We start from the raw sequence: 22,026 nt of genomic DNA on the forward strand, positions 1-22,026 counted from the left end.
AGTGAGACCTCCTAAGAAGCCCTTGACATAGGTGCTAGACCTGGAGCTGGTGGAGACGGGAGATGGTGAATCTTCCACCTGTCCCTCATCCTTCTTGGAGGCTTTCGCCCTGCACCTGAGCCCAGCCCCCTGAACAGGCGAGTTTAGTGTGAGCAGAAGAGCTGCTAGCCCAAAGGAGGAACCTACTGTTTTAATGATGGTTAAAAATGTAGCTTAACTCAGAGCCAGGTTTTTCTTCCTTCCACGGCATGGGAAAGAAAAGGAAAAACGGTAAGAAACCCACTAGGTTTGTTGGTTAGGACACTCCTGCCGCCTGGAACAGTTTTAGCAAAACTCTGTGCTTTGAAGTGTGGCTGCTTGTTCTATTCTTGATAAACCATTGCCTTTCTCACCTGATTTCCATATCATCACTTAGAGCTCTACACGTATCTAAATATATATGCTTAAACTCAGATGTGTTCTTTTCTCCTGATTATCTAATCTTTGAAGAAATTGCGACAATTGTTCCCTGCCCAGGCCTACTGCACTGTTCATAGCAAGCCATCCATTGTGACCCGAGTCCTTGAAGTCCGTAGGCATCTTCTCTCCAGTCCGGTCTTGAGGAGGAAGCTCTGTGGCCTTGCCCACAGCTCGTGAGCTCTCAATGCCATCTGAAGTTGCTAGCAAGCACTCTATGGTTGAGGCCAAGTCACTGATATAAAGAGGCTTTTGTACTCAAAAGTTTTGCATTGGATTTTCAGTGTGGTGGTAAAGACCTCTATATGATCTAAACGAACAGCAGGAAACGTTACTTCCTCATCACACAATTCAAAAGAGTCACAGGTGAATTTTGCATTTGGTATTGTAAGAGCTTCCCAATTAACAATGGCAGATGCCACCTAGAGCTTCCTTCGAAAAAAACATTAGAAAAAGGCTCCTTTACTACACATTCGTTTGTTGCCCTACAAATTTCTAGCCTGCTTCAAGGAGGGTTTTTTTTTTTTTTTTTTTTTTAGATTTTATTTATTTATTCATGAGAGACACGCAGCTAGAGAGAGGCAGAGACACAGGCAGAGGGAGAAACAGGCTCCATGCTGGGAGCCTGGCGTGGGACTCCATCCAGGGATTCCAGGATCATGCCCTGGGCCACAGGCAGGCTCTAAACAGCTGAGCCACCCAGGGACACCCCCCTCCCCCGCCCTGAGGAGGGTTTTTAAGAACACATACTTTGAGTAACAACGTTTAGTGCAGAAGGAATGCCCACAGTGTTTGTTAATGACTATGGCAGAAAAGGAACGTATTTTTGAAACGAGGGGACGCGGGGGCCCCGGGTTATGTTCCTGTTCTCCATTAACTGGCTGGGGAGCAGGAAGTCCTCTCTGCTTTGCCAAACCGCCACAAGTCTCCATACAAAATGCCTTGTCTGAATGCTACATACCTCAGATGAGAGTGCGTTCCTGATGGAGAAAAATTGGTAAAACAGTTTATACGGTGAAAATGTAGTAATAAATGTGTGCAAATAATCCATGAATCCCTTCTCATGCATTGCAGAGGGCTCCATTTTCATGGCCGTAGAAGTTGACTGTAGAAAAGTTACGGTGCATTTATGTATGTGGTGCCATTTACACCTGCACATTTTACAAAGGTCTGTGCCTGTCGCTGGGTGCTTTAAAAAAGGAGGAGAGAGTTGCATATGGAATCAACTAAAGTGGCTCCCAGGTAGCCTGATAATCATCTGTTTCAAAGTTTAGACTTAAGAGCTGATGTAGGGTCAAAAGCAGAAATTATGCCTTTGGCTTCTTGGGGTGGCCATGGGTTATGAAGTTCATGCCATCCAAACTCTCAAGTGTTCCAGAAGCCATTCTCCAGGTAATTACAAAAGGCCTCGGTTTGTCTCAGTAAAAGTAGCTTGTTTCAAACGGGAAGCTTCTATCAATCTCGGTGTCCAATGCGAGAGTGCCATTTGGTTAATTGGATTTTCCTTTTAAATCCAGTTTTCCAGGGCACTTTTTTCAGTTTGAACTCTTTTTGGATCTTAGTAACATGTTTATTGAGCACCTGCTTTGGGCCAGACCATGACCTAAGTTCTGGGGGATACGAACTTTTAAAAAGTTATATCCATGCATGCTTGGATAGCCTGTTTCAGAGAGATCCTAGTTTGGCAGAGGTAAAATAACTGTAGTGCCCCATCTTGAACACTAGTAGGAATTTTAATAATTATATCTAGAAAGATCAAGGAAGATCTTTCCAGTAATGGCAGATTTAAACTGAGTTGAGTTTTGAAAGATGGTAGAAGTTAGAGAACGCTGAAACCTAAGATGAAAGGCATTGCAAGACTGCATGACGCAGTGAAAGAAAAGCACACAGTGAGCATTAGGAGCCTTCCGTGTGGCCGGCAGTGAGCAATGTGGATGTGGGGTGCGGTAGGTCTGGACAGGTGCAGGAGGGTGGGAGCACCACATGCAGAGTTTGGACTTTTTCCTGTAAGATGTGGTGATGGTCATGTTTGCTTTTAGAAAAGAAAGGAATTTTAGGAGGAGAAGAAACTTGAAAATAGAACGCTCGTCAGGAACATCTTGCAGTGGGAGTTAATGCACGCAACCACAGGGCCTGAATAAAAGCCATGGCCATGGAGTAGCAAGTGGATCACAGAGTAAGTGCTGTTCAGGGGGGATGAACCAACGGGGCTTTCCACTCATTGAACACATAGAATGAAAGAGGAGATGAATCAAGGATTTGTTCTAATTTTGTTGACTGGGTGGATGGTGATGCCATTTGCAAAATAAACCACAGAGAGACAAATGGTCTTGTGGCCCAAATATAGGGCCTGGCAAACTGCAAGTCCTAGCAGGCTTAGGTCAGACTTGCCTAGATCCCCCAGTAGATCAAGAACATGAAGCTTCGTGTAAAATAAGGCCTTGAAAGACCCTTTCAATGAACTTAAGTATGATGGGACACTAAATCTCAAAAAGAGAAGATGGCCCTTTTTTTTTTTCTGTGTTTTTGCCATTTTGAAGACTGATTTTTTGTTTTGTTTTTTTCTCATCTATTCCCTGATCATATTTCAAGGTTTTGTTTTTACTCATCAGAATGACAGGAAGTTTTCAAAGTGTGTTTCCTTCAAGTTTGGCCTCAACCTTATTTTCAGGATTAGGCGTTTGTTTTTCCATTTGCCTCCATGACAACCAAGCCCAGAATTCCTATATATAGTCATCCAGCGCCCATTGTCCCCCTGGCCATTGTAGCATAATCTTGTGCATCCAGGCCAGAGAGCTCCACTGATGATGGAAGATGAGGAGGTGCCGGAGTCCTTGGCCTGGAGATTTTCAAGGCATAATCAAAAGAAGGAAATAAAAGAGTGTGGCTGCCTCTAGAGATTTATGTTCCCCTTTAGACACTATCCAGAAGGAGTTGAAATGGCTCATGTTCCATAGCTTAGTTTCTAATATGATTTTCTTTTGGAATGGCCCATAGATAGAGAACATTTTCGAGACTCTTCAAAGGAAATGCTTGGAAAGTTGCATTGATGATTTGTAGTTGGTGGTATTCTTCTGAATGCCAAGTTCTGCTCTGTGTTAATAGCATGAAGTAAACAGGTATCTTGAGAAACAAAGGGAGTTAAATTGAGTTTCAAAGGGATTCAGATAGAACCTAAGAAAAATTCTTAAACCTCTTGAGCCTGTGAATCATCTTGACAGCATATTGTTTACGTAACTTAAAATGATAAGTGATGGATGGATGGATGGATGGATGGATGGATGGATGGATGGACAGGCAGGCAGGCCTAGATTTAAGAAAGTAGTCCACAAACTCAATCCAGCAACATTTTCAAAAGTACTTTACTTGATGAAAGGACGGTGAGTCTCTGTGGCTATAAAAGCCTGCAAGCTACTACTTCTGCCAGTCTAAAATGTAAGCTCCACAAGGATCCTTGTTGTTGTTGTTGTTTTCACTGATGTATCCCAAGTTCTTAGAGGTGCCTGGCACACAGAAGTCTCTCAATAAATATTTTCTGAATTAACAGAAAATTGGGAACAAATCTGTAGACTGATGCAGTAGAAACTCCATTTGGTGTAATCAATACCCACATTCTCAGTTATATTTGAAAGTCTCTAAATGCAGGGAATCCTTTTTTAAATTCCTTAAGCATTTTATTTTCACCTACAAAATAGATTCACTCCCCAGCATCATGATGTAGGGTCAAGCGTGTGTATTGGAAGTCCTTCGATTGAAGTTCCGCATTTCGTCTCTTGCATAAACCACAGGCACCTCCATTGAATCACGTGCTCCTTTCAGATTTGGTTTCTTTTTAAGTGGAGTGGTAATTTAGACATTTGTGGAACAGTCTTAGAGGAGAGTCCTTCTAGATTTTTATGTTCTCAATCTTTTATAGTTGGTCTTGCCAAAACATAATTTGACAGAAAATTTTTTTTAGCAACTTGACTTTATCAAGTCTTTCCAAAGCAGTCAATGTAGCTTTCATAGAAATGACACTTTATGCCCACATTTCATCCTTTGAGGTAATATTAATTACATTGAACAAGCTCAGTAACAAGTACCACAGGCCCAAAGAAGTCTAGGAGCAAATAAAATGGATTCTTGTTAGCATTAACTCAACTGTTGGAAGCAGAAATGGATGGGCCTGCTGGAGCGTGACCCACAGCACCAGTCCAGACACTGTTGCCATCGGTCTTCTTTGGTCAGGATGTTTTCAGGTCAGCGGCATTGATCTGGCCAAATGTGATGGTGGAGGTTGCTTAGGGGAACATAGAAGTGTAATGTGAGGTGTAATGAGATCAGGGCGAGAATCCTGATGTGTCTGTGCTGACGAAGCACAGAGGAGAGCAGAGTCCTATCTGGATTGTTGGGAAAAATCATCACCATGTAGATGGCATTTCAGCTGAGCTTTGAAGGACGGGTAGGTATTTGCTGGGCAAGAAGAGGAGGAAGGGCACTGGTAGCCCCAGTCAAGGACTCCCAGTGATGAATTAAATAAGTAGAATGTACAAGGAATGGGGAACTAGCTAGAAATGAGGCTGAACACGTGCTCTGGGGCCAGACTAAAGAGCTCTGCATACTGCACTAAGGAATCAGGGCTTCACCTTTGGGCACAGGGGGGGCAGGGTGGGGGAGGGGTTGGGGCTAATCTTACCATAACCACGTAAGTGATACATGTTGCCTGTAGGTCTTTGATGGGCATGTCGGTTGGACTAGAGCACATATCTGAGGAAGGAAGACCAGATAGGAGGCTGTTCAAGCTGCCCATGCAGGATATGAGGGCCTGAATGAACAATGGGAAGGAAGGCCTAGAGAGGGGAACAATTGGAGCTGAGTGTGACCTGTGTCTCTAGGGCGGGGTACTTGGCTGAAGAGCTGCTGCCAAGGACCGTTTGGAGGAAGAATCTCACAGCTGAAACTGGAACGAAATGGTGAGCCATTAACTAACGTTCAGACACATGGGCAAAGGAGCAAAAAGGGCACAAGGAGAAGTTTGGGCAAAGAGGAGGTCCGTCTTCGCAGCATTGGGTTTAAGGAGTCTGACATTTTTTTCAGCGTTACATGAAAACTCAAGCATCTCAGAGCTCACTGGGCTTCTCATGGCAGCAGGATTCTCTCGTCCCCACAGATACCCGGGTCACATGTGTGCAAACACGTAGACTATTTTTGTCTTTTCCCCAAGTTTATTAGCAGCTGTGTGATAGAAGTTGTATGGCATTCCCAGGGTTTCCCAGCTACTAACTAAAGTACACCTTTAACAGCTCCCTTGATATTGTTAATGTGCCCTTCTCCAATTTTCTATGATTTCTTGACTGGAAATAGTGGGCTGTGCTTCCAGCATTTTGTGGGTCCCACCTCCACCACCCCCCCCCCATACTTTGGATATTTACGATAGTTGTGGTTAAATTATCCACAGGTAATATTCTATTTCTGGTTCCTTACACTACCAAACTTGAGTTGTTAAGTCGCCTGCTTTTCTAAAGAAAATTACGATTCATGCATTATTTTGAACTTTCTGTGCTATTTTAGGAGATTTAAAATTCTCCCTTATGCAATCTACCCCACTCTCGGGTGTACATATTTTTCCGTTCAGACTCATCCTCTGATCTTCACTCCTTTTCCCTGTCAGGATTACGTGACTTTTTCTCATTGTGTTAAGAATGTAGTTATTTCATTTTCTATTTCTGACTTAAGGTAGAAGTGTGGTGAATTGAACATTCCAGCATCTTCATGTCAAGTGTTGACTTCATTAATGAACACACTGACTACTACTCATTATTAATGGGCACTCACGTTTCTCTTGACAGTTTTGATGTTGCTTCTTCTCCACTAGCTCTTGGTGGATGCCTCTATGATGAGGTTTATTTTTTTGCATTTATTGCAATCAGTTATTTACATGTCCATCTGAGACGGTGAGCTGCTTGAGGGCAGGAACCTGGTCCTATGCCCCAAAACTGAGTCCCCTGTTGACTTAGATGCTTGGTATATATTTGCTGAACAAATGGTTATAATGGAAGCGTTTGCCCCCTGCCTCTGGACACCCCTAAAATTTGCTTGCCTAAGGTCCTTTGTCTTTTATTTTTCTCCTGGTACTTCCTTGGTTCACGCTGACCAAAGAGGCTGCCTTCCAAAGTCTGCATGAAAATCTAGCTCAAATAGAATTAAGTGTGGTTGCTGACACCAAGATACTTCTGCCACTTTTGTACCTTCACTCGCATCCTCTCTGTGGACCTGTAGAAAATTGAGAATTGATCTTCCCGTACAGCTTCCTTTTTGGATCACTCAGTGCATAAGGGGGCTGTCCTCCACAGCGCCCACAATTTACTGCCCAATTGATTCCTACTCTTCTTGTGTCTTCCTTAATCTTGCAAGAGTTAAATTCTCCTGTTACTGTCCATTTGTTCTCCTTGCCTCTTTTATTCCTTCTTCAATCAATGGAGTAAGTTTGCTAGACATGGAGAAGGCTGGTGTTGTCCCAACAGCGTGGCCTGCCCCCCTATCAGGCCCCAGCCCTGAGGAGGGACCCCTCATGTCTTCTTGTACTTTGAATCCCTACAGCCAGCACATAGCCTGGCATTAAGAGGGTATTACCTAAATGTTTGTAGCCTCAGAATATTCAAGAACTTCATCCTGTTATGCTTACTTACTCTCAGAGTTTACTTGTTTGTCATTCGCCTTTATAGAATCGAATTTCTTGTGATTGTTTCTGGGCTGGCTGATTTTTAGAGAAAAAAGAAAGTGAAAACCCTCACACTGATGGTCCCCTGGATTTGGCTGGCATTCTGGGAGTTGGAATATAGCAAGAAGAAATCTTCCATTTCTCCAGGAGCATGGAACACTCAAATGTTCTTTCTCCTTCGTCTGACTTGCATAATGGGACCCAAGGTCACCACCATTGGGTATAGATACTTGATGGGCAAGACTCCGATTTTAGAGTCAGGTGAACCTTTGTTCAAATCCAACCCCTGCCTCTTACTCGCTGTATAACCAACTGCCTCAACCACATCATGGGGAAAATTGGGATGAGAACCTACACTGCACACTGTAGCTATGAGAATTAATTACCGGCTCTTCAGTAAATTCCAAACCCACATCTGTAGGTACCATGACCGTCTGTGCTAGAATTCTGGTTTGATCCAGATTTTACAAAAGGAAATTATCTTTATAAAGACAGTTACAAAATGGACAGCTACATGTGACTTAGATTTATTTTACTACTCTAGCTATACATGATAACGTAATTTCCAAAACTTTGCACGTAAATAAAGTCCCGGGTCAGAGAATTAAACTCCTAGCCAGCAGGTGTGTCTCAGGGTTGAGTTAGGAACGCGGGGACCAGCCTGGTCTCTGCTGTTGGTTCTGTAGTGTAAGCATTACTGGCCATCCAGGTGATAAAGCTGTAACCTGAGTGACCACCTCGGGCTCAGTCTCCCACTGGATTCACACTTCTGTGCTTCCGTTGCTGTATTTCTCAGGGACTGCAAGCCCGGCTGTCTGAAGCACAGAGTTTTTTACTTTCTGTGAGCTCGGAATGAAGGGAGTAGTCTTAATGATGATTTTTAACCTCCATGACGTATCCTTCACTACTAACCATCGGTTTGCCATTCTAACCGGGGCACAAGACGCCCGTCTTCAGGCTGTGCCTCGTGAACAAGCTGGAATTTGATGTAGCTTAGCAAGTGGGCTTTTTTTAAGATCGGTGGAATCATACACGCTCACGTCTTTGTCACTTGAGTGCCCAAAGTGCTAAAATTGTACATTATTCACAAACTCCCAAGTGAGAGAGAATGAGAGACATGGTGTGTCTTGGCACCCGACAGGAAAGTAAAGCTCTAAGAAGACCCAAAAAGTTGTAATCTGGGCGTTATTACAGAGGTACCCTCAGCGGTGGGATTTGCCTGTTTTGGTAAATAAACCCTGTCCGTCCGATTTTAACCAGGAAAACAGGAATTCATAACACGGTCCAGACGGCTGTTCCTCTTGCACTGCCATTTAAGAAGGAAGGGCGATGAGCCTCCCTTTCTTGGAATGCTTTCCCCACGACTTCTTGCATTTCTGTTTCTTCAAGTTTCATGTCACATATATATACCGAAGTTAAAATTTAGAATTCGATTTTCGGGATGGATGGAATAAAATGCAAGTAGACCCTAGAGACAAGAAAAATGTGTGAAATCGAAGGAGACTCCCTTCCCTGGGAAGGAGGCTCCCGGAGACATTAGTGCACGTGTGAAGCTGGGGTGGGCGAGAGGTAGGGGAAGATGAATTTACCTGGCTTGTGATCTGAGTAGGAGCAACTGATTTCTCGACCATTCCGCTGGAAAGTCGGGGTCTGTGACTGAGGCGACTCCCAGCCTCTGGGCTAACCTGCAGGACTTCCTGAATTGGGTGCTGTGTTCCGGAGGGAGCTGCTGGCTACTTTTTGAGAGATGGACCATTCCTTGGGACATCCGATGTGGTCTCTGGGTAGCCTTGCGGGTGGTGGCCTGCCCACAGGCAGCGGGACCTGGCTTTGGCCTTGCTGGGCACGGAATTTCGATCCTGCAGCGCAGATTGCAGACCAGAAGGCGGGGTGCTGGCAGGGGCCTTGGCGGGGTGCTGGTGGGGCCAGGCCCGACCCGCAGCCCCAGCCTGTGTTAACAAGAGAGGCGGAGTGTGTTTTGTGCTACATTGTGCGCGTGTTTTAAGCAGAAAGTAGTCTTGAGAGCTTAAATAGAAAACATCTTGAACAATCCGCGCGGTGGTAAACAAACCTGCTATTGAAAGGAAGAATGAGAAGTTGACAATTGCATTATTGTGATCCTGAGTGGGTTCATCAGCTAGGGTTGAGGAATAAAGAAGGCAGAGATAAAAGACTTGAGCAAAATGAATTCGGTGGTGTCATTCCTTTCTTCCTTTGTCTTCAGTTTACACCTGGTAATGAACCCATGGAGGCTCGGAGGTATTGTTCAAGTTTCCTTTTGTTTTATTTTTGTGTGTGTGGCAGGTTTGTTTACAATTTCCAAAGGGGTTTTTCCTCAATCTTGAGGAATACCAATGGAGGAGGGGGCGGGGGAGAACAAGAAGGGAAGGTATTTTAGTGTTTTGAAGACAGGAGGTGGCCCCACAGATGAGGGAGGCTGCTCTGTTTTTGTTTTTCTTCTCGAAGAGACCAACGGGATGGATGGGACTGGTTTCAGCAAATATGGGTTTTACCGAATCCCTCCATGTCCTGCCTCGGGGAATCGTGCTTTGGAAAATTAAGTGTCCATCACATCAGGAGGAGGCTGGTACAGTTTCTATCCCCTTTCCCCCCTGCTTTTTGAAAGGCTTTAAAAAAAAAAAAAAAGGAGCCCTTTGTTTTCTTTTCAAGGAAAGTTACACTGAAATTCATCTGCGTGGTATTCATAGATGTCATTTGTGTCATTCACAGGCAGCTGTAGGTTCCGGGGGACAATGTTGTAGAATGCGTAGCCCCAATGCTCAAAGCCGCGTGTTGGGAAAAGGTTCAAGACCTTTCTTTTACTTTCTCCCACTCTCTCCTATTTTTTTTTTTTTTTTAAGAGACCGAGATGTTTTTCCCCACCTCCCGTCTAGATCAGATTTCTCCACCCCATGCCATGGAAGCTTCTCCGGGTGGAGATTTATGCCTGTCATTTCCCACATTTTCCTCCAAATCGAAAACTTCAAAATACCTTTTAGGGAAACTTGTTTGGAACTTCATTTTATTGGGATTTATGAATAAATCTCCATCTTAATGCTGACTAAGCTTTAAACATCCATTCCAGGAGAACACTATGAGATCTTTATATTTTAAATTTTAAATCACTTGCCTGTGAAGCCATAAAGCATTTTTTATATTTGTGAGTGCCATGTGCTCGAACGTTTCTCTTAAAGATCTTTTTTTGGGGGGGTGGTGGGGGGTTGGCTTGACTAGTTCTGGGCTGCAGAAGAGGAGATTTACATCATCGACTTTCTCCCAGAGATGCCTGTGTACCTTCTGTGCGTTTATTCATCTCACCTACGGGGACGGGTATCCTGTGGCAGCCCGTTGCCGCGCTGCAATTTCCTTTAGAAAACAGTTTACTTTCTTCCTTCACTTTGAAACCTTTAACCTCAGAGTTTTATTTTTAAATGCTCTGAGCCCTCAAAAGTCAGATGAAAAGAGGTGGCACTTCCTTCCTACCTGCCCTTCCCTAGATCTGTGTTGTAGGATGTAAATGAAGATGAAAGGTGGATCGTAGTTGTCATCTTTAAAAAAAAAAAAAAAAAATTACATGGCAGTAATGTCAAGGGTTTTCAGGTGTCCGGCCTCCCCAGTGTTCTCTGTGTCCGGTGTCATTTTCCCCGTCTGTCCACAGACTCCTCCTACTCAGAACCTCCAGATGTGCAGCAGCAGTTGAACCACTATCAGTCGGCTGCCCTGGCGAGGAACAACAGCCGCGTCAGCCCCGTGCCCCTTTCTGGGGCCCCCGGGGGTGCCGAGCAGAAAACCGAGGCTGTTCTCCACTGCGAATTCTGTGAATTCTCCTCTGGCTACATCCAGAGCATCAGGCGCCATTACAGGGACAAGCATGGTGGGAAGAAGCTCTTCAAGTGCAAAGACTGCTCCTTTTACACAGGCTTTAAGTAAGTGGCGTGAAGAACTCAGCCTCGAAAAACGAGGTGGCTGCGCCCGCTCCATCCCTCACCACACTCTTCCCTGCGCCATCCTACCCGGAGCTCAGGGAAGGCCCCCTGCCCACAGGGCCTCATACAGGGATTGGGTCTGGTTTTTGCAAAAGGAGGCCAGTTTCCAGAAGACAGCTTTGGGGTTTGTGGAGGGGGTTTGGCATGAAGCGCTATATGTCAGGACAAACCAGTTTCAAAATTAGAACAAATGGGCACCCGAGCAAGGTGAGATCGTGGGAAGGGATTTCTCTGGCCCGGTGCATGAAACAACCCATGTTTTTCCTCCGGAGGACTATCCTCCCTTTTTAAAATCTGTCTTTGGTTAAAAAAAACAAAACAAAACAGGTTTTTGAAAGTGAAGTCAAAGTCAAAAGAGAACATCCAAGCCATCGTGATTTCCCTGCTACCCTTTAGAAACTGTATTTCCTAAGATCATATTATTGAAAGCCACCCAGAGAATCAAAACTCCAGCACTGTGAAGACTAGAACTGAACAACTGTAGAGAGATTGTTCCAATCCAGAAAAAGATAATCCAGAGCACCTTTGCTCCTGTGTATAACAGAATTGGTGAACTCAAAGAGTGGAGTGCTTCCCATCACATAATCTAGACTCTTGTGGTTTAATCTCATCCTGTGCAGCGTTGTTTAGGTTAGTGGTTATGAGTTCAGGATGTGGGGCCTGACTACCTGGGTGCGAGTCCCAGCTTTGCCACGGCCTGGCCGTGTGACTTTGGACAAGTCCCTAAGCTTCTCTGTGTCTCCTGTTCCTTATCTGCAAAATAAAGATAGTAATACTGTGCCACTCACAGGACTCTTAGGAGGAGTAAATGAGCCACAGTATCTGAAGTGCTCAGAATAGAGCCTGGTGCAAAGGAAACACTAATAAGTATTATAATATCTTAGAAAGCTATTAGAGTAATATGGTGAGAGATGCTATATTACAGATGGGAAGCTATTATTATCTCTTCCTATTGCAATTAGGGCCTGAGCCTTAGGCCACTCTAGTGCTTCCATACAGACTCCACACAGCGAGGCTGGCAAAGGCAGGCTTCATGGCCAACAGAAAACAGTTGGAAGAAGAACAAGTTTCTTTTCCACCAATACCGTGGTTGCTGGGATTTGATGGAAAATGTGTTACGTCTCTGACTAGTAATTTGGTTCAGTTGTTTTTCGAATAAATATGCATGTGACCTTAGAACTGAGAAAAGGCTGAAGACTCAGATAACAAGGGCCCGCTGACGGGTGCACATGTTTCCCCTGAGAGAAGCACTGGAGTTAATAAGAAGGGGACCTTGCCCATTAAACTCATGGTTTCATCCATTTTTATGAGACTTTGAAGGCTTTGTAAATGATGAAGTTTTGAAAAGGATGGAGAGGAAGGCAACAATACCCTGCCACCTTCGGCCACCATGATGTCCCAGCCACCTCGCCCTCCCCGTCCTTAGGTGTGAAGAGTCACATAGGCAGCTGGTAAATCAACCGGACTCTAGTCCCCTTCCTTTCAGGCACGATGAGAAATAAGTTCTCATAGGGATTTTGGCTTTATGTTCTTTTTTTTTTTTTTTTTAAGATTTTATTTATTTATTCAGGAGAGATGCAGAGAGAGACAGCCAGAGACACAGGCAAAGGGAGAAGCAGGCTCCATGCAGGGAGCCTGATATGGGACTTGATCCTGGGACCCCGGGACCACACCCTGAGCCAAAGGCAGACGCTCAACCGCTGAGCCACCCAGGTGTTCCTGGCTTTATGTTCTTAATAGGTGACTTCTAAATCTTCAAGAATAGAAGTGTTTGGGGAAATCCATTTCTTTTCAAACTAAGCCCTGACCCCAGCCAAGTGGCAAACATTTTCAAAAAAGAAGTTACTGCTGCATGACAAAGCTCAGTTACTGGATGAGCGACCGAGGAGCTTGTGGTCAGCAAATATGATTAATTAAGGACCTTGGTTCTGTCCCGTCGAGCCGGGGTGTCACACCTGGAAGACCCGTAGTAAGTCAGCCAGCGGGGGATGGGGATGTGCGAGTGACACGATCCCTTGTCGCACTCACTGCCTCTCTCCCCCCTCACCCCTCTCCTTCTCAGATCTGCTTTTACTATGCACGTGGAAGCTGGGCATTCGGCGGTTCCCGAGGAGGGCCCCAAAGATCTTCGCTGTCCTCTCTGCCTCTATCACACCAAATACAAACGCAACATGATCGACCACATCGTGCTGCACCGAGGTAACCCTCCTAAGTGTGCTTGTCTTGGGGCACCAGGGTGAGGGTGGGTGGCATTACAGAGACCCCCTGTGTCGAGGTGGCAGTTGGCACCTTGGCCCTGGTCCCCTCCTTCCTCACCTTATCTCCAGGCAGGCGATCACAGTGATGGCCACAGTGACAGCCAACGGTAAAAGCCCCTGCCACGAGGATCTCCTCCCCTTGCAGGGAGGCAAAGGTGGTGGGTTCAGCAGTGAGCACTTCTCTGGGGGCTTCCCAGCCTGAGGGGTTTTCACATTCTGACCCCTCTATGCTCACAGCCTTGCTAAGGAAGGAGTGACTGAGAAACAGGATGGACGGGTGGGGACTCATTATAAAAGGCGACGAGCAAACTGGTTGTAAGCAGTTCGGTGATTTCCAAAGCAGAACGTGGAGTCATCCTTGAAACGGATGGAGAGAGAAAATTCTTAAAATGAAAGTGGCCTGGGTACCTATTAGAAATCCCATAGGCTTCAGATTTCAGTCCTGGCTTTAAAGCCTCCTGTATTTACCTGCTCTCCCATCTGTAAGAAGAGATGACAGTCAAGCCTATGAAATAATGAGCCAAGGTCTAGTGTGTTCCGTGGTGGATGCATACTGGGTGTTCCGTACATGTTGCTTCCTGTTGATAAACAGGGATACTTCTTTCAAGTCCTCTTTGGTTTTTCTTTCAGTGGAGTTTACTCTTGGCCAATTAAAACACTGTTAAACAACAGGCTTCCTCTGCATTAGAAGGAAAAATATGTTTATGTAAAAACTACTCTGTCCTAAAAAGATTCGAGCCAGAGGTGAATGGAAAAAGAGGACCAGAATCCTGGTTGCCAGTCTCTCGTGCGGTTCCCATCCACGGATCTTTCATCTTTGCTTTGTTCCTACCCTCCCTCCCTCCTCGTCCACCTCTTCTTTCCAGTCTTCCTTCCTTTGCCTCTAACCTTAGGAGGCTTTTCTGGTTTTGCCACGTGTGCCTCAAAAACAATGAGTGCCTTCTTGCTGTCCTGCTGAGATGTCACTCACCCTGAATTGCTGGAGATTTTTTGAGCATTTTCAAAAGTTTCCAGCATTCACCCGGCGCCACCGTCTTGGGCCATTGCGTGTTGTGACATCTCGCCCACCTCTGCCGCACGCCCCGTGGAAGGCCACATTTAGCGCCCTTGGATTTCCTTCCTCTCTAGGCCACTCTGATGAGACGCGAGGTCACTGCTGCTGCCTGGGACGCCCGCCCACAAGCTGAGAGAAGCAGCGTAGGAACATTTAGGCAGGAAGTCTTGGCCGGGGTGGTCCCATCTGGTGTTCCACCTCAGTCCCCTGGCTTCTGGTCCCCCAGCCCAGGTGTTGTGGTGGCTGTGCGTCCCCGTCACAGTGTGAGGAGAGGCCATGAGTAGCGTTGCTGCTGAGCACACAGAAGCCATGAGACCTCACTTCTGGGGTTGATTCCCTCCGGCTTCCCATACTGCTGCCTGGCGGGATCAGAGCTTCAGTGTCTAATGAGCTCAATGATTTCCCAAGCTGAGCTGAGACTTCAAGAAAGCGGGGGCGGGTGGTGGGGCGGTGGGGGGACGTGGAGAGAGTAAATGCTAAAGCTGAGAAATGCCCTTGTAGTGCTACACTTGACACCAACTCATTCATATCCAACAATATCGTAAGGGCTAGTATTATTACTTGTATTCCCACTTCACTTGCATGAAGCTGAGAAAAACTATGTTTTCTTTGATTTGGTGTAATTATTTGTGGTCATCCCACAAGGGATTTCATATATCTTAAAGATATTTGTGCAAACTACAGGATTAAAACAAATGGGAAATTGGGGCACATGCGGAATAAGAGGTCACTTGCAAGCCCCCTAGACATACAGAGAAGCTCCCCAGGAGTTTGGTGTCTAGTGAATGTAGTGAGGTGCTGTGCACCTGTTAGCGGTGGGCTGCAGGTCTGGCCCTGAGATCCCAGCCTCCCTTGGAAGAGACAAAAAAAAAAAAAAAAATATCAGTTGGATTTCAAATGTTTGTTAAACTTTGGAAATTGTGTTCAGGAGATTTCCAGGGATCCTGGACACTGGAAACCTGAGGATTTCTCCAGTGGGGTCTCCAAAGGGGGCCATGTGTGATCCAGTGTGTAGCATTCCCCCTCCCCCCTACAAATACAGTGGTAAGTCCCACGGGGACAGCGAGAGCTGACCAGTTGAACCGGAGTCACCTGAGCGCTAACCATGCTAGGATTCAACTCCAGGCCTCTGATCCTGTGACCCATGCATCATACTGCCCGTCATTAGTTGCTTACAGTCTCTTCTGTTTATTTGTAGAGGTAACTTATGTTAAAAGAGCCACCTAAATAGATAAATATCTTTATCAGGGTTGGAAAGTGCACAGTCTGGAATGAAGGGGCATTTCAGGCTTGGCAGTAATAATAACAACATTAACAACAACAAATTACTATTACTGAGTGTTTTGCTAGTAGCAGGTGCTGTACTAAGTGAGTCCAATATGCCATTTTATGGAATTCTCACAAAACCCTATATGGCACAGGTATTACTGTTTTCCCCAATAACAAGGATAAAAGGTACAGAGAGATTGAGTGTGACCGAAGGTCCAAATGACTAATAAGTGACCCAGCTGGGATCTGAACCCAGGCTTGCCCGCCCCACAGCCCAGGCCTATAACTACCAGGCATCACTGTCTCTCCCCTGGGATGGTGGCTGTGGCAGCTGGGTCTGAGGGTGGAATCATCTGTGGGGTTGGAGGTCAGAGATGAGGACCACTGCACCACAGATGGCAGGGTGCCTCAGGACAGCCATGTCTGCCATCTGTGTCCTGGCCTGGCTTTGGTGTCCATCTCCACTCAAAATGGCATCTTGGTGGGAAACTGGTCTTGACAAATCAAGACCAGGGCTGGGTGTTTGCCTTGAAATTTCAAGACAGGGTTGATCTCAAAGTAACAAGATGTGGCTCTTTCTGCACCTGTGCTCTCCTTGCTCTGTGGATGAGTAAACATCTTTGGTCTCCAGGGCGTGCAGTGAGAGAGCTTTCCGAGGCCTTGGTTAATTAAAATACTTGGGATGAAAGGGAAGAAAAACAACTTCTCAACTTGAGATATTGCTTGCAAGAATAGTTTCCTTAGCTTTTTATCCCGACAGAAGGGTGTATTTAAATAGGGAGGAAAGAGAAGACAATCCGTTTCACTCATGGGAAATCTGAATGAGAAATGGTCGTGGGTTTATGTTAGCTGTAGCTAAAGAGAGCATACTGTTTGCCCATGCATTCAGCAAGCATTCATTACTTGCTTGTTACATGCTATACTATGCTGGGGTTTTGGGCAAGATGAGGTAAGACCCAGTACCTGCCCTCCTCAAGAAGATGAAGCATGTGTGTAAGTCTACGTACAGAAGGTAGTGAGTGACGGGTATCTAGGAGATTCATGGTGGCAGGTGTATTTGTGTTTGGAGTAGAGAAAGGTGGTGAAGGGTGACTTTCAAACTGAGCCATGATGACATTTCAACAGGCAGAGAAGATTGAAGGTGGGGTATATGAGTTTCCTGGGTGGCTTGAAACAACAATGAACTGTCACTGCTCTGGGACCTACAAGTCTGATGTCAAGGTGACAGCATGACCGTGCTCCTTCTGAAGACTCTAGACAAGAATCCTCCCTCGGCCCTTCCTCGCTTCAGGGGGCTCCTGACATCCTTGCCTTACAGCTGTGTCATTCCGGTTTCTGCACCTGTCCTCACATGGCCATCTTCCCTGTGTGTGTCTTCTGTGTGGCCTCTCCCTTTTCCCAAGAACCTATTCATTGAATTTAGGGCCCACTGCAAACCACTGTGACCTCATCCTGACTAGTTACATCTGCAAAGAACTTATGTCCCAATAAGATCATATTTTGAGGTTCCGGGTACACATAAATTTCTGAGGGACACTGTTGGTGTCCCTCATGGTGGAGGGGGGTTTAAACCGGTGAGGTAGGTGGGAACTAGATGTGTTGACAGAGTTGTATTAGAGAGTTCTGAGGCGGGCTGAAGGGAATAGGGGTCAAGGCAGGTAAAGTGTGTTCTGGCAAATTAGGTAGGGCTTGGAGACCAATGTACGAGTTTGAACTCAGACAGATGGGAAACCAGGGTACCTGATGAATACCAGTTTAGCAAAGGTTGAAGCCAAGGATTGGTAGACCCATTTCTTTGAGGAACTTAGGTGATCACTTCTCAGCCTTTTAGCTAAGATCATGTGTAGGAACTTAGGTGAGACCAACATTTGGTGAGATTGGCCCTAATTGGACCAGTTTAGAAAGGGAAAAATCAAGCCCTGAGATTTTTGTTTGAAGGAAAAGGTTGGAGGTAGGACTTCTTGGTGGATTTTCGTTTAATGGAACACGTAATTATGGAACATTCACTATATGCTGGCAGTGTTTTAGGCCCTAGAGATACAGCCGTGAAGTCAGGCAAGGTCCATGCACTGAAGGAACTTGAACTTTAATGGGAAGAGACAGTGAACAGGCAATAATTTCATGAGTGCATTTCCACTGAGTTTATCAGTTTATCAGCACCACTCGAAGTATGATGCCTCATGCACAGCTTTGCCTGTGTGTACCTTGCATACCTACAGTGCACCTGGAAAGTTGGGTACAGATTGAATTGTAGGGATAAAACAGTTTTGCCAGGTATTTTTATTTATAATTCCTGAACTGTGTAATCACTGATGCTGGTCTCCAGTTGGCATGGTAACTTAAAGCTTCTGCTTCCCAACCTTTAACCCCAATACCTAGGCAAACAATGAATTTTAACTGAATCCTGTAGGTGGGTCTCTTTGGGGAACAAAACTAATCTCCCTAAATTTACCTTATCGGTATCATTTTTCTTAAGGAAAAAAAAAGTCTACAGTGAAATCACTAGTCTTTCATTTGATTCAGTGAAATTACAGGTTCCCCTGTATCCCCACCAAATGCTTCGCCTGTTAGAACTACAGGTGTGGTTCCAGCTTTCTCTGGCTTGACGGCGGTAGCCTGGCTAACATCAAATTAATCACTTCATACCAGGAGCTGTTGTCCTTATGTTTATGTGTGTCCGTTTATGGTTATGTTTTGGAATAATTTTTTTTTTTTTTTTTTAAGAAACGATTATTTTCTTAATGGCTTTCTAGTACTCAACTTTTGTCACTTGTTTGGCTGAGAGTAATGGGTGGGACTTTGGTTTGGTCCAAAGAGGGTCTTGGCCCGTTAGCATGACCATTTGCATATGGAGTTTGTTGGCGTGAATGACTTCCAGATCTCTCCCTGCTTCGTTCAGACTTGGCATGTTGTGGGGAGGAAACCCAAGTGTGTTGCGGTCTGCCTTTTCAGGAAGAATTTTCACTTGGTGATTCTGGATTCCACAGTGATGTGGTTTTTCTCTGTTTGGAGCAAAAGTGACCCTCCGCCCTCCTTCTAGTTGCAACTCCGCAGATCTTTCCACTGGGCACCACGGGAGTTTGTCGGCACACACTTGTAGGCTCCTTTGCGCCTTAGTTCCCACAGTCTTCCATGTGGCATTACTCTTGGGGTTTATGTCCAGCTGTAGCACCAAGCGGCTTTTGAGTAGGAAGAGATGAGAGACACAACCTATCTTGTAGTCAAACTGGTGAAGTCATAATATTTTTGCAGCCAGCTCTGAAAGCTGAGTCACAATGAGTGTGATTCAAGCCTTGATTTCTTACCCAAGGTAATTTTGAGAGGTGTGAAGTCAAGAAAGAGCCACAGTTGTCGCTGCCTCCATAGAAAAAAAAAGTCCTGAGCACTGAGCTTCTGTAGCCAAGACAGGGCTCCATCCATACCTGGAAACATTCCAGTCTCTAACTTTATGTCCTTGACTCGCCTCAATAATGAATAACCTCATTCAGAAAACAGTGTCGGTGATTTGCCCGCCTTTCCAAGTCTGTCTTGTTTTTTTGTTTTTGTTTTTTTTTTATCTTTGTCGTGTTAGCCCTGGTTTTAGAAAGGAGAAAAATTAACTTTTTTTTCTAAGATAAATATCTTAGTAAAAATCCACGTAACCAGGAGACTTGGAATGTTGGTGATGTCTTAGTTTGGAAATGGGAAGTCTTAGGTTTCTGGGTTTGTAGGTATGCGGGAACTTACCATTTATCTAATTCAGATAGAAATGGTTGCCTTGCTTTTGTACTCTTCAATGATTAGGAATAAAAGGCTTATAAATAAACGGCATGCAGAGTGGATGCCCCAGGAGAGTTCTTTTCAGGGGTGAAGGAAGAGGGCCCCGGCTCAGGGTCGACAGGAGACCTGTGCTCCCAGGTCACAACTTTGTTCTGAACCAGAGGCATGACTTTGAGAAAGTAGTTCCACAGACCTGTCCTCAGCTTCCACATCAGGAAACGAAAGGTAATAAAACTGGCTTCGCAGAGTGTTTGGAGAATAAAAAAGAGACAGTAAGAGGAGAATACCTAACATTGCTTGAGACGTAGCACGCTCTTGGTAAACTGCTGTGATCATTTGCATGAATGATTATTTTTTAAGCTCCGGAGTATCTTGAGCACTCGTGCCTTTTTGTGTAAAATGCACTTAGGCGCACGTAGTGAAATCGGAAACTGCAAAGAAAACTAACCAGGGTGGCAGAGGAATTGAGAAGGAGACCCATAAAAACCAAGTCTGAAAGACACAATTCTTTACGGGGAGAAGTGAAGAGCGGAGGCCGACTGCGTGCCTGTGTCCCAGGTGCTCGAGGCACCGTCACGGGGACTGTCATAGCAGCTGTTGTCCATCTCCACTGGGGTCGCCTGAGCCGGAGCGTGGAAGCAATAGAAATGACCAAGTACACATCGGGGCCCAAACGCAGGGGGAGAGCAGAAGGGGCTGCGGTGTCCAGGAAGGAGCCGGGAAAGTTCATGTCCGCACTGCCCGTGGGGCCGGTCCCAGGGCTTCGGGGTGGGCCCCGGTTGCTCATGGTTCATGTCCATGCGTGTCTCCCCCAGAGTGGTGGGAGGCGATGCCCAACACTTGGTGTCAAGCATTGCCTCCTCGGGGGGCACCTGCTTGGAGGCATTTTTGGTCATCACAATGGGGAGGCAAGAGGGGTCTCCTGGCAAATGTTGAGATAGAGGCCAGGGAACCTGATGAACATCCTCGGGTGCATGGGACAGCCCCCGGTCTAAAGACCTGTTTGGCCTCAAAATGTCAGTAGTGCTGCTGTGGACAAACCCTGGTGTGGGGCTGGAACACGGTAGCTCGGGCCCTCCTAAGGCTCTAGCTGGCTGATGCCAAAGCATTTTTTTTTCCTCGGATTACACCAAACCATGGAACTGAATGGTTAGAAGACTGTTAAACATTTGCTATTCTAAGAAAATGTGTGGATTACATTATAATCATGTGTTTCTTAGCTGTCTGCTCTACTTTGGTTTAAAAATATTTATATTTCTAAATAAGCGACTGACTCTTTGTATAGGGAAAATAACATATGCATTAGAGCTCCGGGGAGTATGTAGCAGACACCACCTTCCACGCTTCCTCTGGCCGGCTTTTTGCTGGCCAATTAATCGCTGTATTCGAGGACTCGCGAGGCGGGGACCGCCTGCCCTGCAGGGAGAACGTGGTGGTTGACACTCGGGCCTGGTTTGGGTGGCGAGGGTTCCCCGGGGGCCGGGCCGGCCGACGACAAAGGGTGAGCTGCATCAGTGCACAAAACACGGACGCCTGGAAACGTTGCTACTCAGTGACTCTGAGAATAAATCACGCGTTCGTGACTTAATAATACATTGCTGTTTCTAAATAATATAAGTATATGTTGTGTGCGTCCATTTGTAAACTTCCAGAGTCTTCTGAAATCCAGACACAGCATGAAAACACACGCTATATTTGATCCTTGCATAAATAGCACAGATTTTAATTTTATCCCAGTTATGGATATCTGGCGCGTGCGCCGATACTCTGGGCAGACTGGTGTGAAATTTAATTTGAGCAGTTAAACACAAGGGTAAGAGAGTGCAAAATAAACAAGCACACGCATTTCCAGCCCTACAGCATTTGGTATGTTAATGGGAAAAGCACCCAAATCCTCTCCCTCTTTTATTTTTTCCCTTGTGACAATCAGATTACAGATTGTCTGAAAAGGCACAAATCCTCCCTATCTCCCACGCTACCCCCTGCCTCCCCCCCACACACACCCCCAAATGCTGCCCGCAGCCATTTCATTTGTGAGCTTCCCCTAGTTAGAGAGCCGGAGTTTTAGTGAATGAAAATGTACAGGTCCTTTGTTTTTAGATCTGTTGTTAGATCAGAGTCCCTTGGTTTCAGGATAAGGAAGACCGTCTCCTTGAGAACAGCTCGGAAGGGGAAGCGGGAGTGGAAGTGGAAACCGTGCGACATAAAGGACTTGCAGTTCTGCAGGCGGGGGTCAGAACTCAGCCGGGCCGGTGACCACGTCTGTGTGACCGTTGGGAAGTTACTAAGAGCCTCGTTCCTGCCTTTACTAATCTGTAAAAACAGGAATAACGCCGGCGCTCTTAGAGTTGCCAGGAAGGTGCACGGTAGTGGCACACGGGCGGTTGGGCGCTGGCACTGTCCCTTCTACTTAGAGACGCGGGGTCCCGCCCGGCTGGCACTTAGCGAGGAAGCGGGGAGTGCGGACAGTTGCCGGCCACGGTCTTCGGGGCTCTAAGACGCAGTAGCCACCCCTGTCCCGTCTTAGAGCCTCCTGCACTCAGC

The 22,026-nt window shown here is 45.9% G+C and overlaps 1 protein-coding gene across 8 annotated transcripts in view; it reads left to right on the forward strand.

Moving 5' to 3' along the window:
• Positions 1-22,026, forward strand: part of ZNF462 (zinc finger protein 462) — a 136,968-nt gene that overhangs the window by 90,989 nt on the left and 23,953 nt on the right. For all 8 annotated transcript variants that reach the window (XM_049116352.1, XM_049116347.1, XM_049116349.1 and 5 more), the window contains 2 exons: positions 10,815-11,082; positions 13,205-13,341. In XM_049116352.1, the coding sequence (XP_048972309.1) occupies positions 10,815-11,082; positions 13,205-13,341 (405 nt within the window). The remainder of the gene's footprint in view (positions 1-10,814; positions 11,083-13,204; positions 13,342-22,026) is intronic.

The sequence above is a fragment of the Canis lupus genome, chromosome 11 (assembly GCF_003254725.2).
Source record: "Canis lupus dingo isolate Sandy chromosome 11, ASM325472v2, whole genome shotgun sequence".
Taxonomy (NCBI): Eukaryota; Metazoa; Chordata; class Mammalia; order Carnivora; family Canidae; genus Canis; species Canis lupus.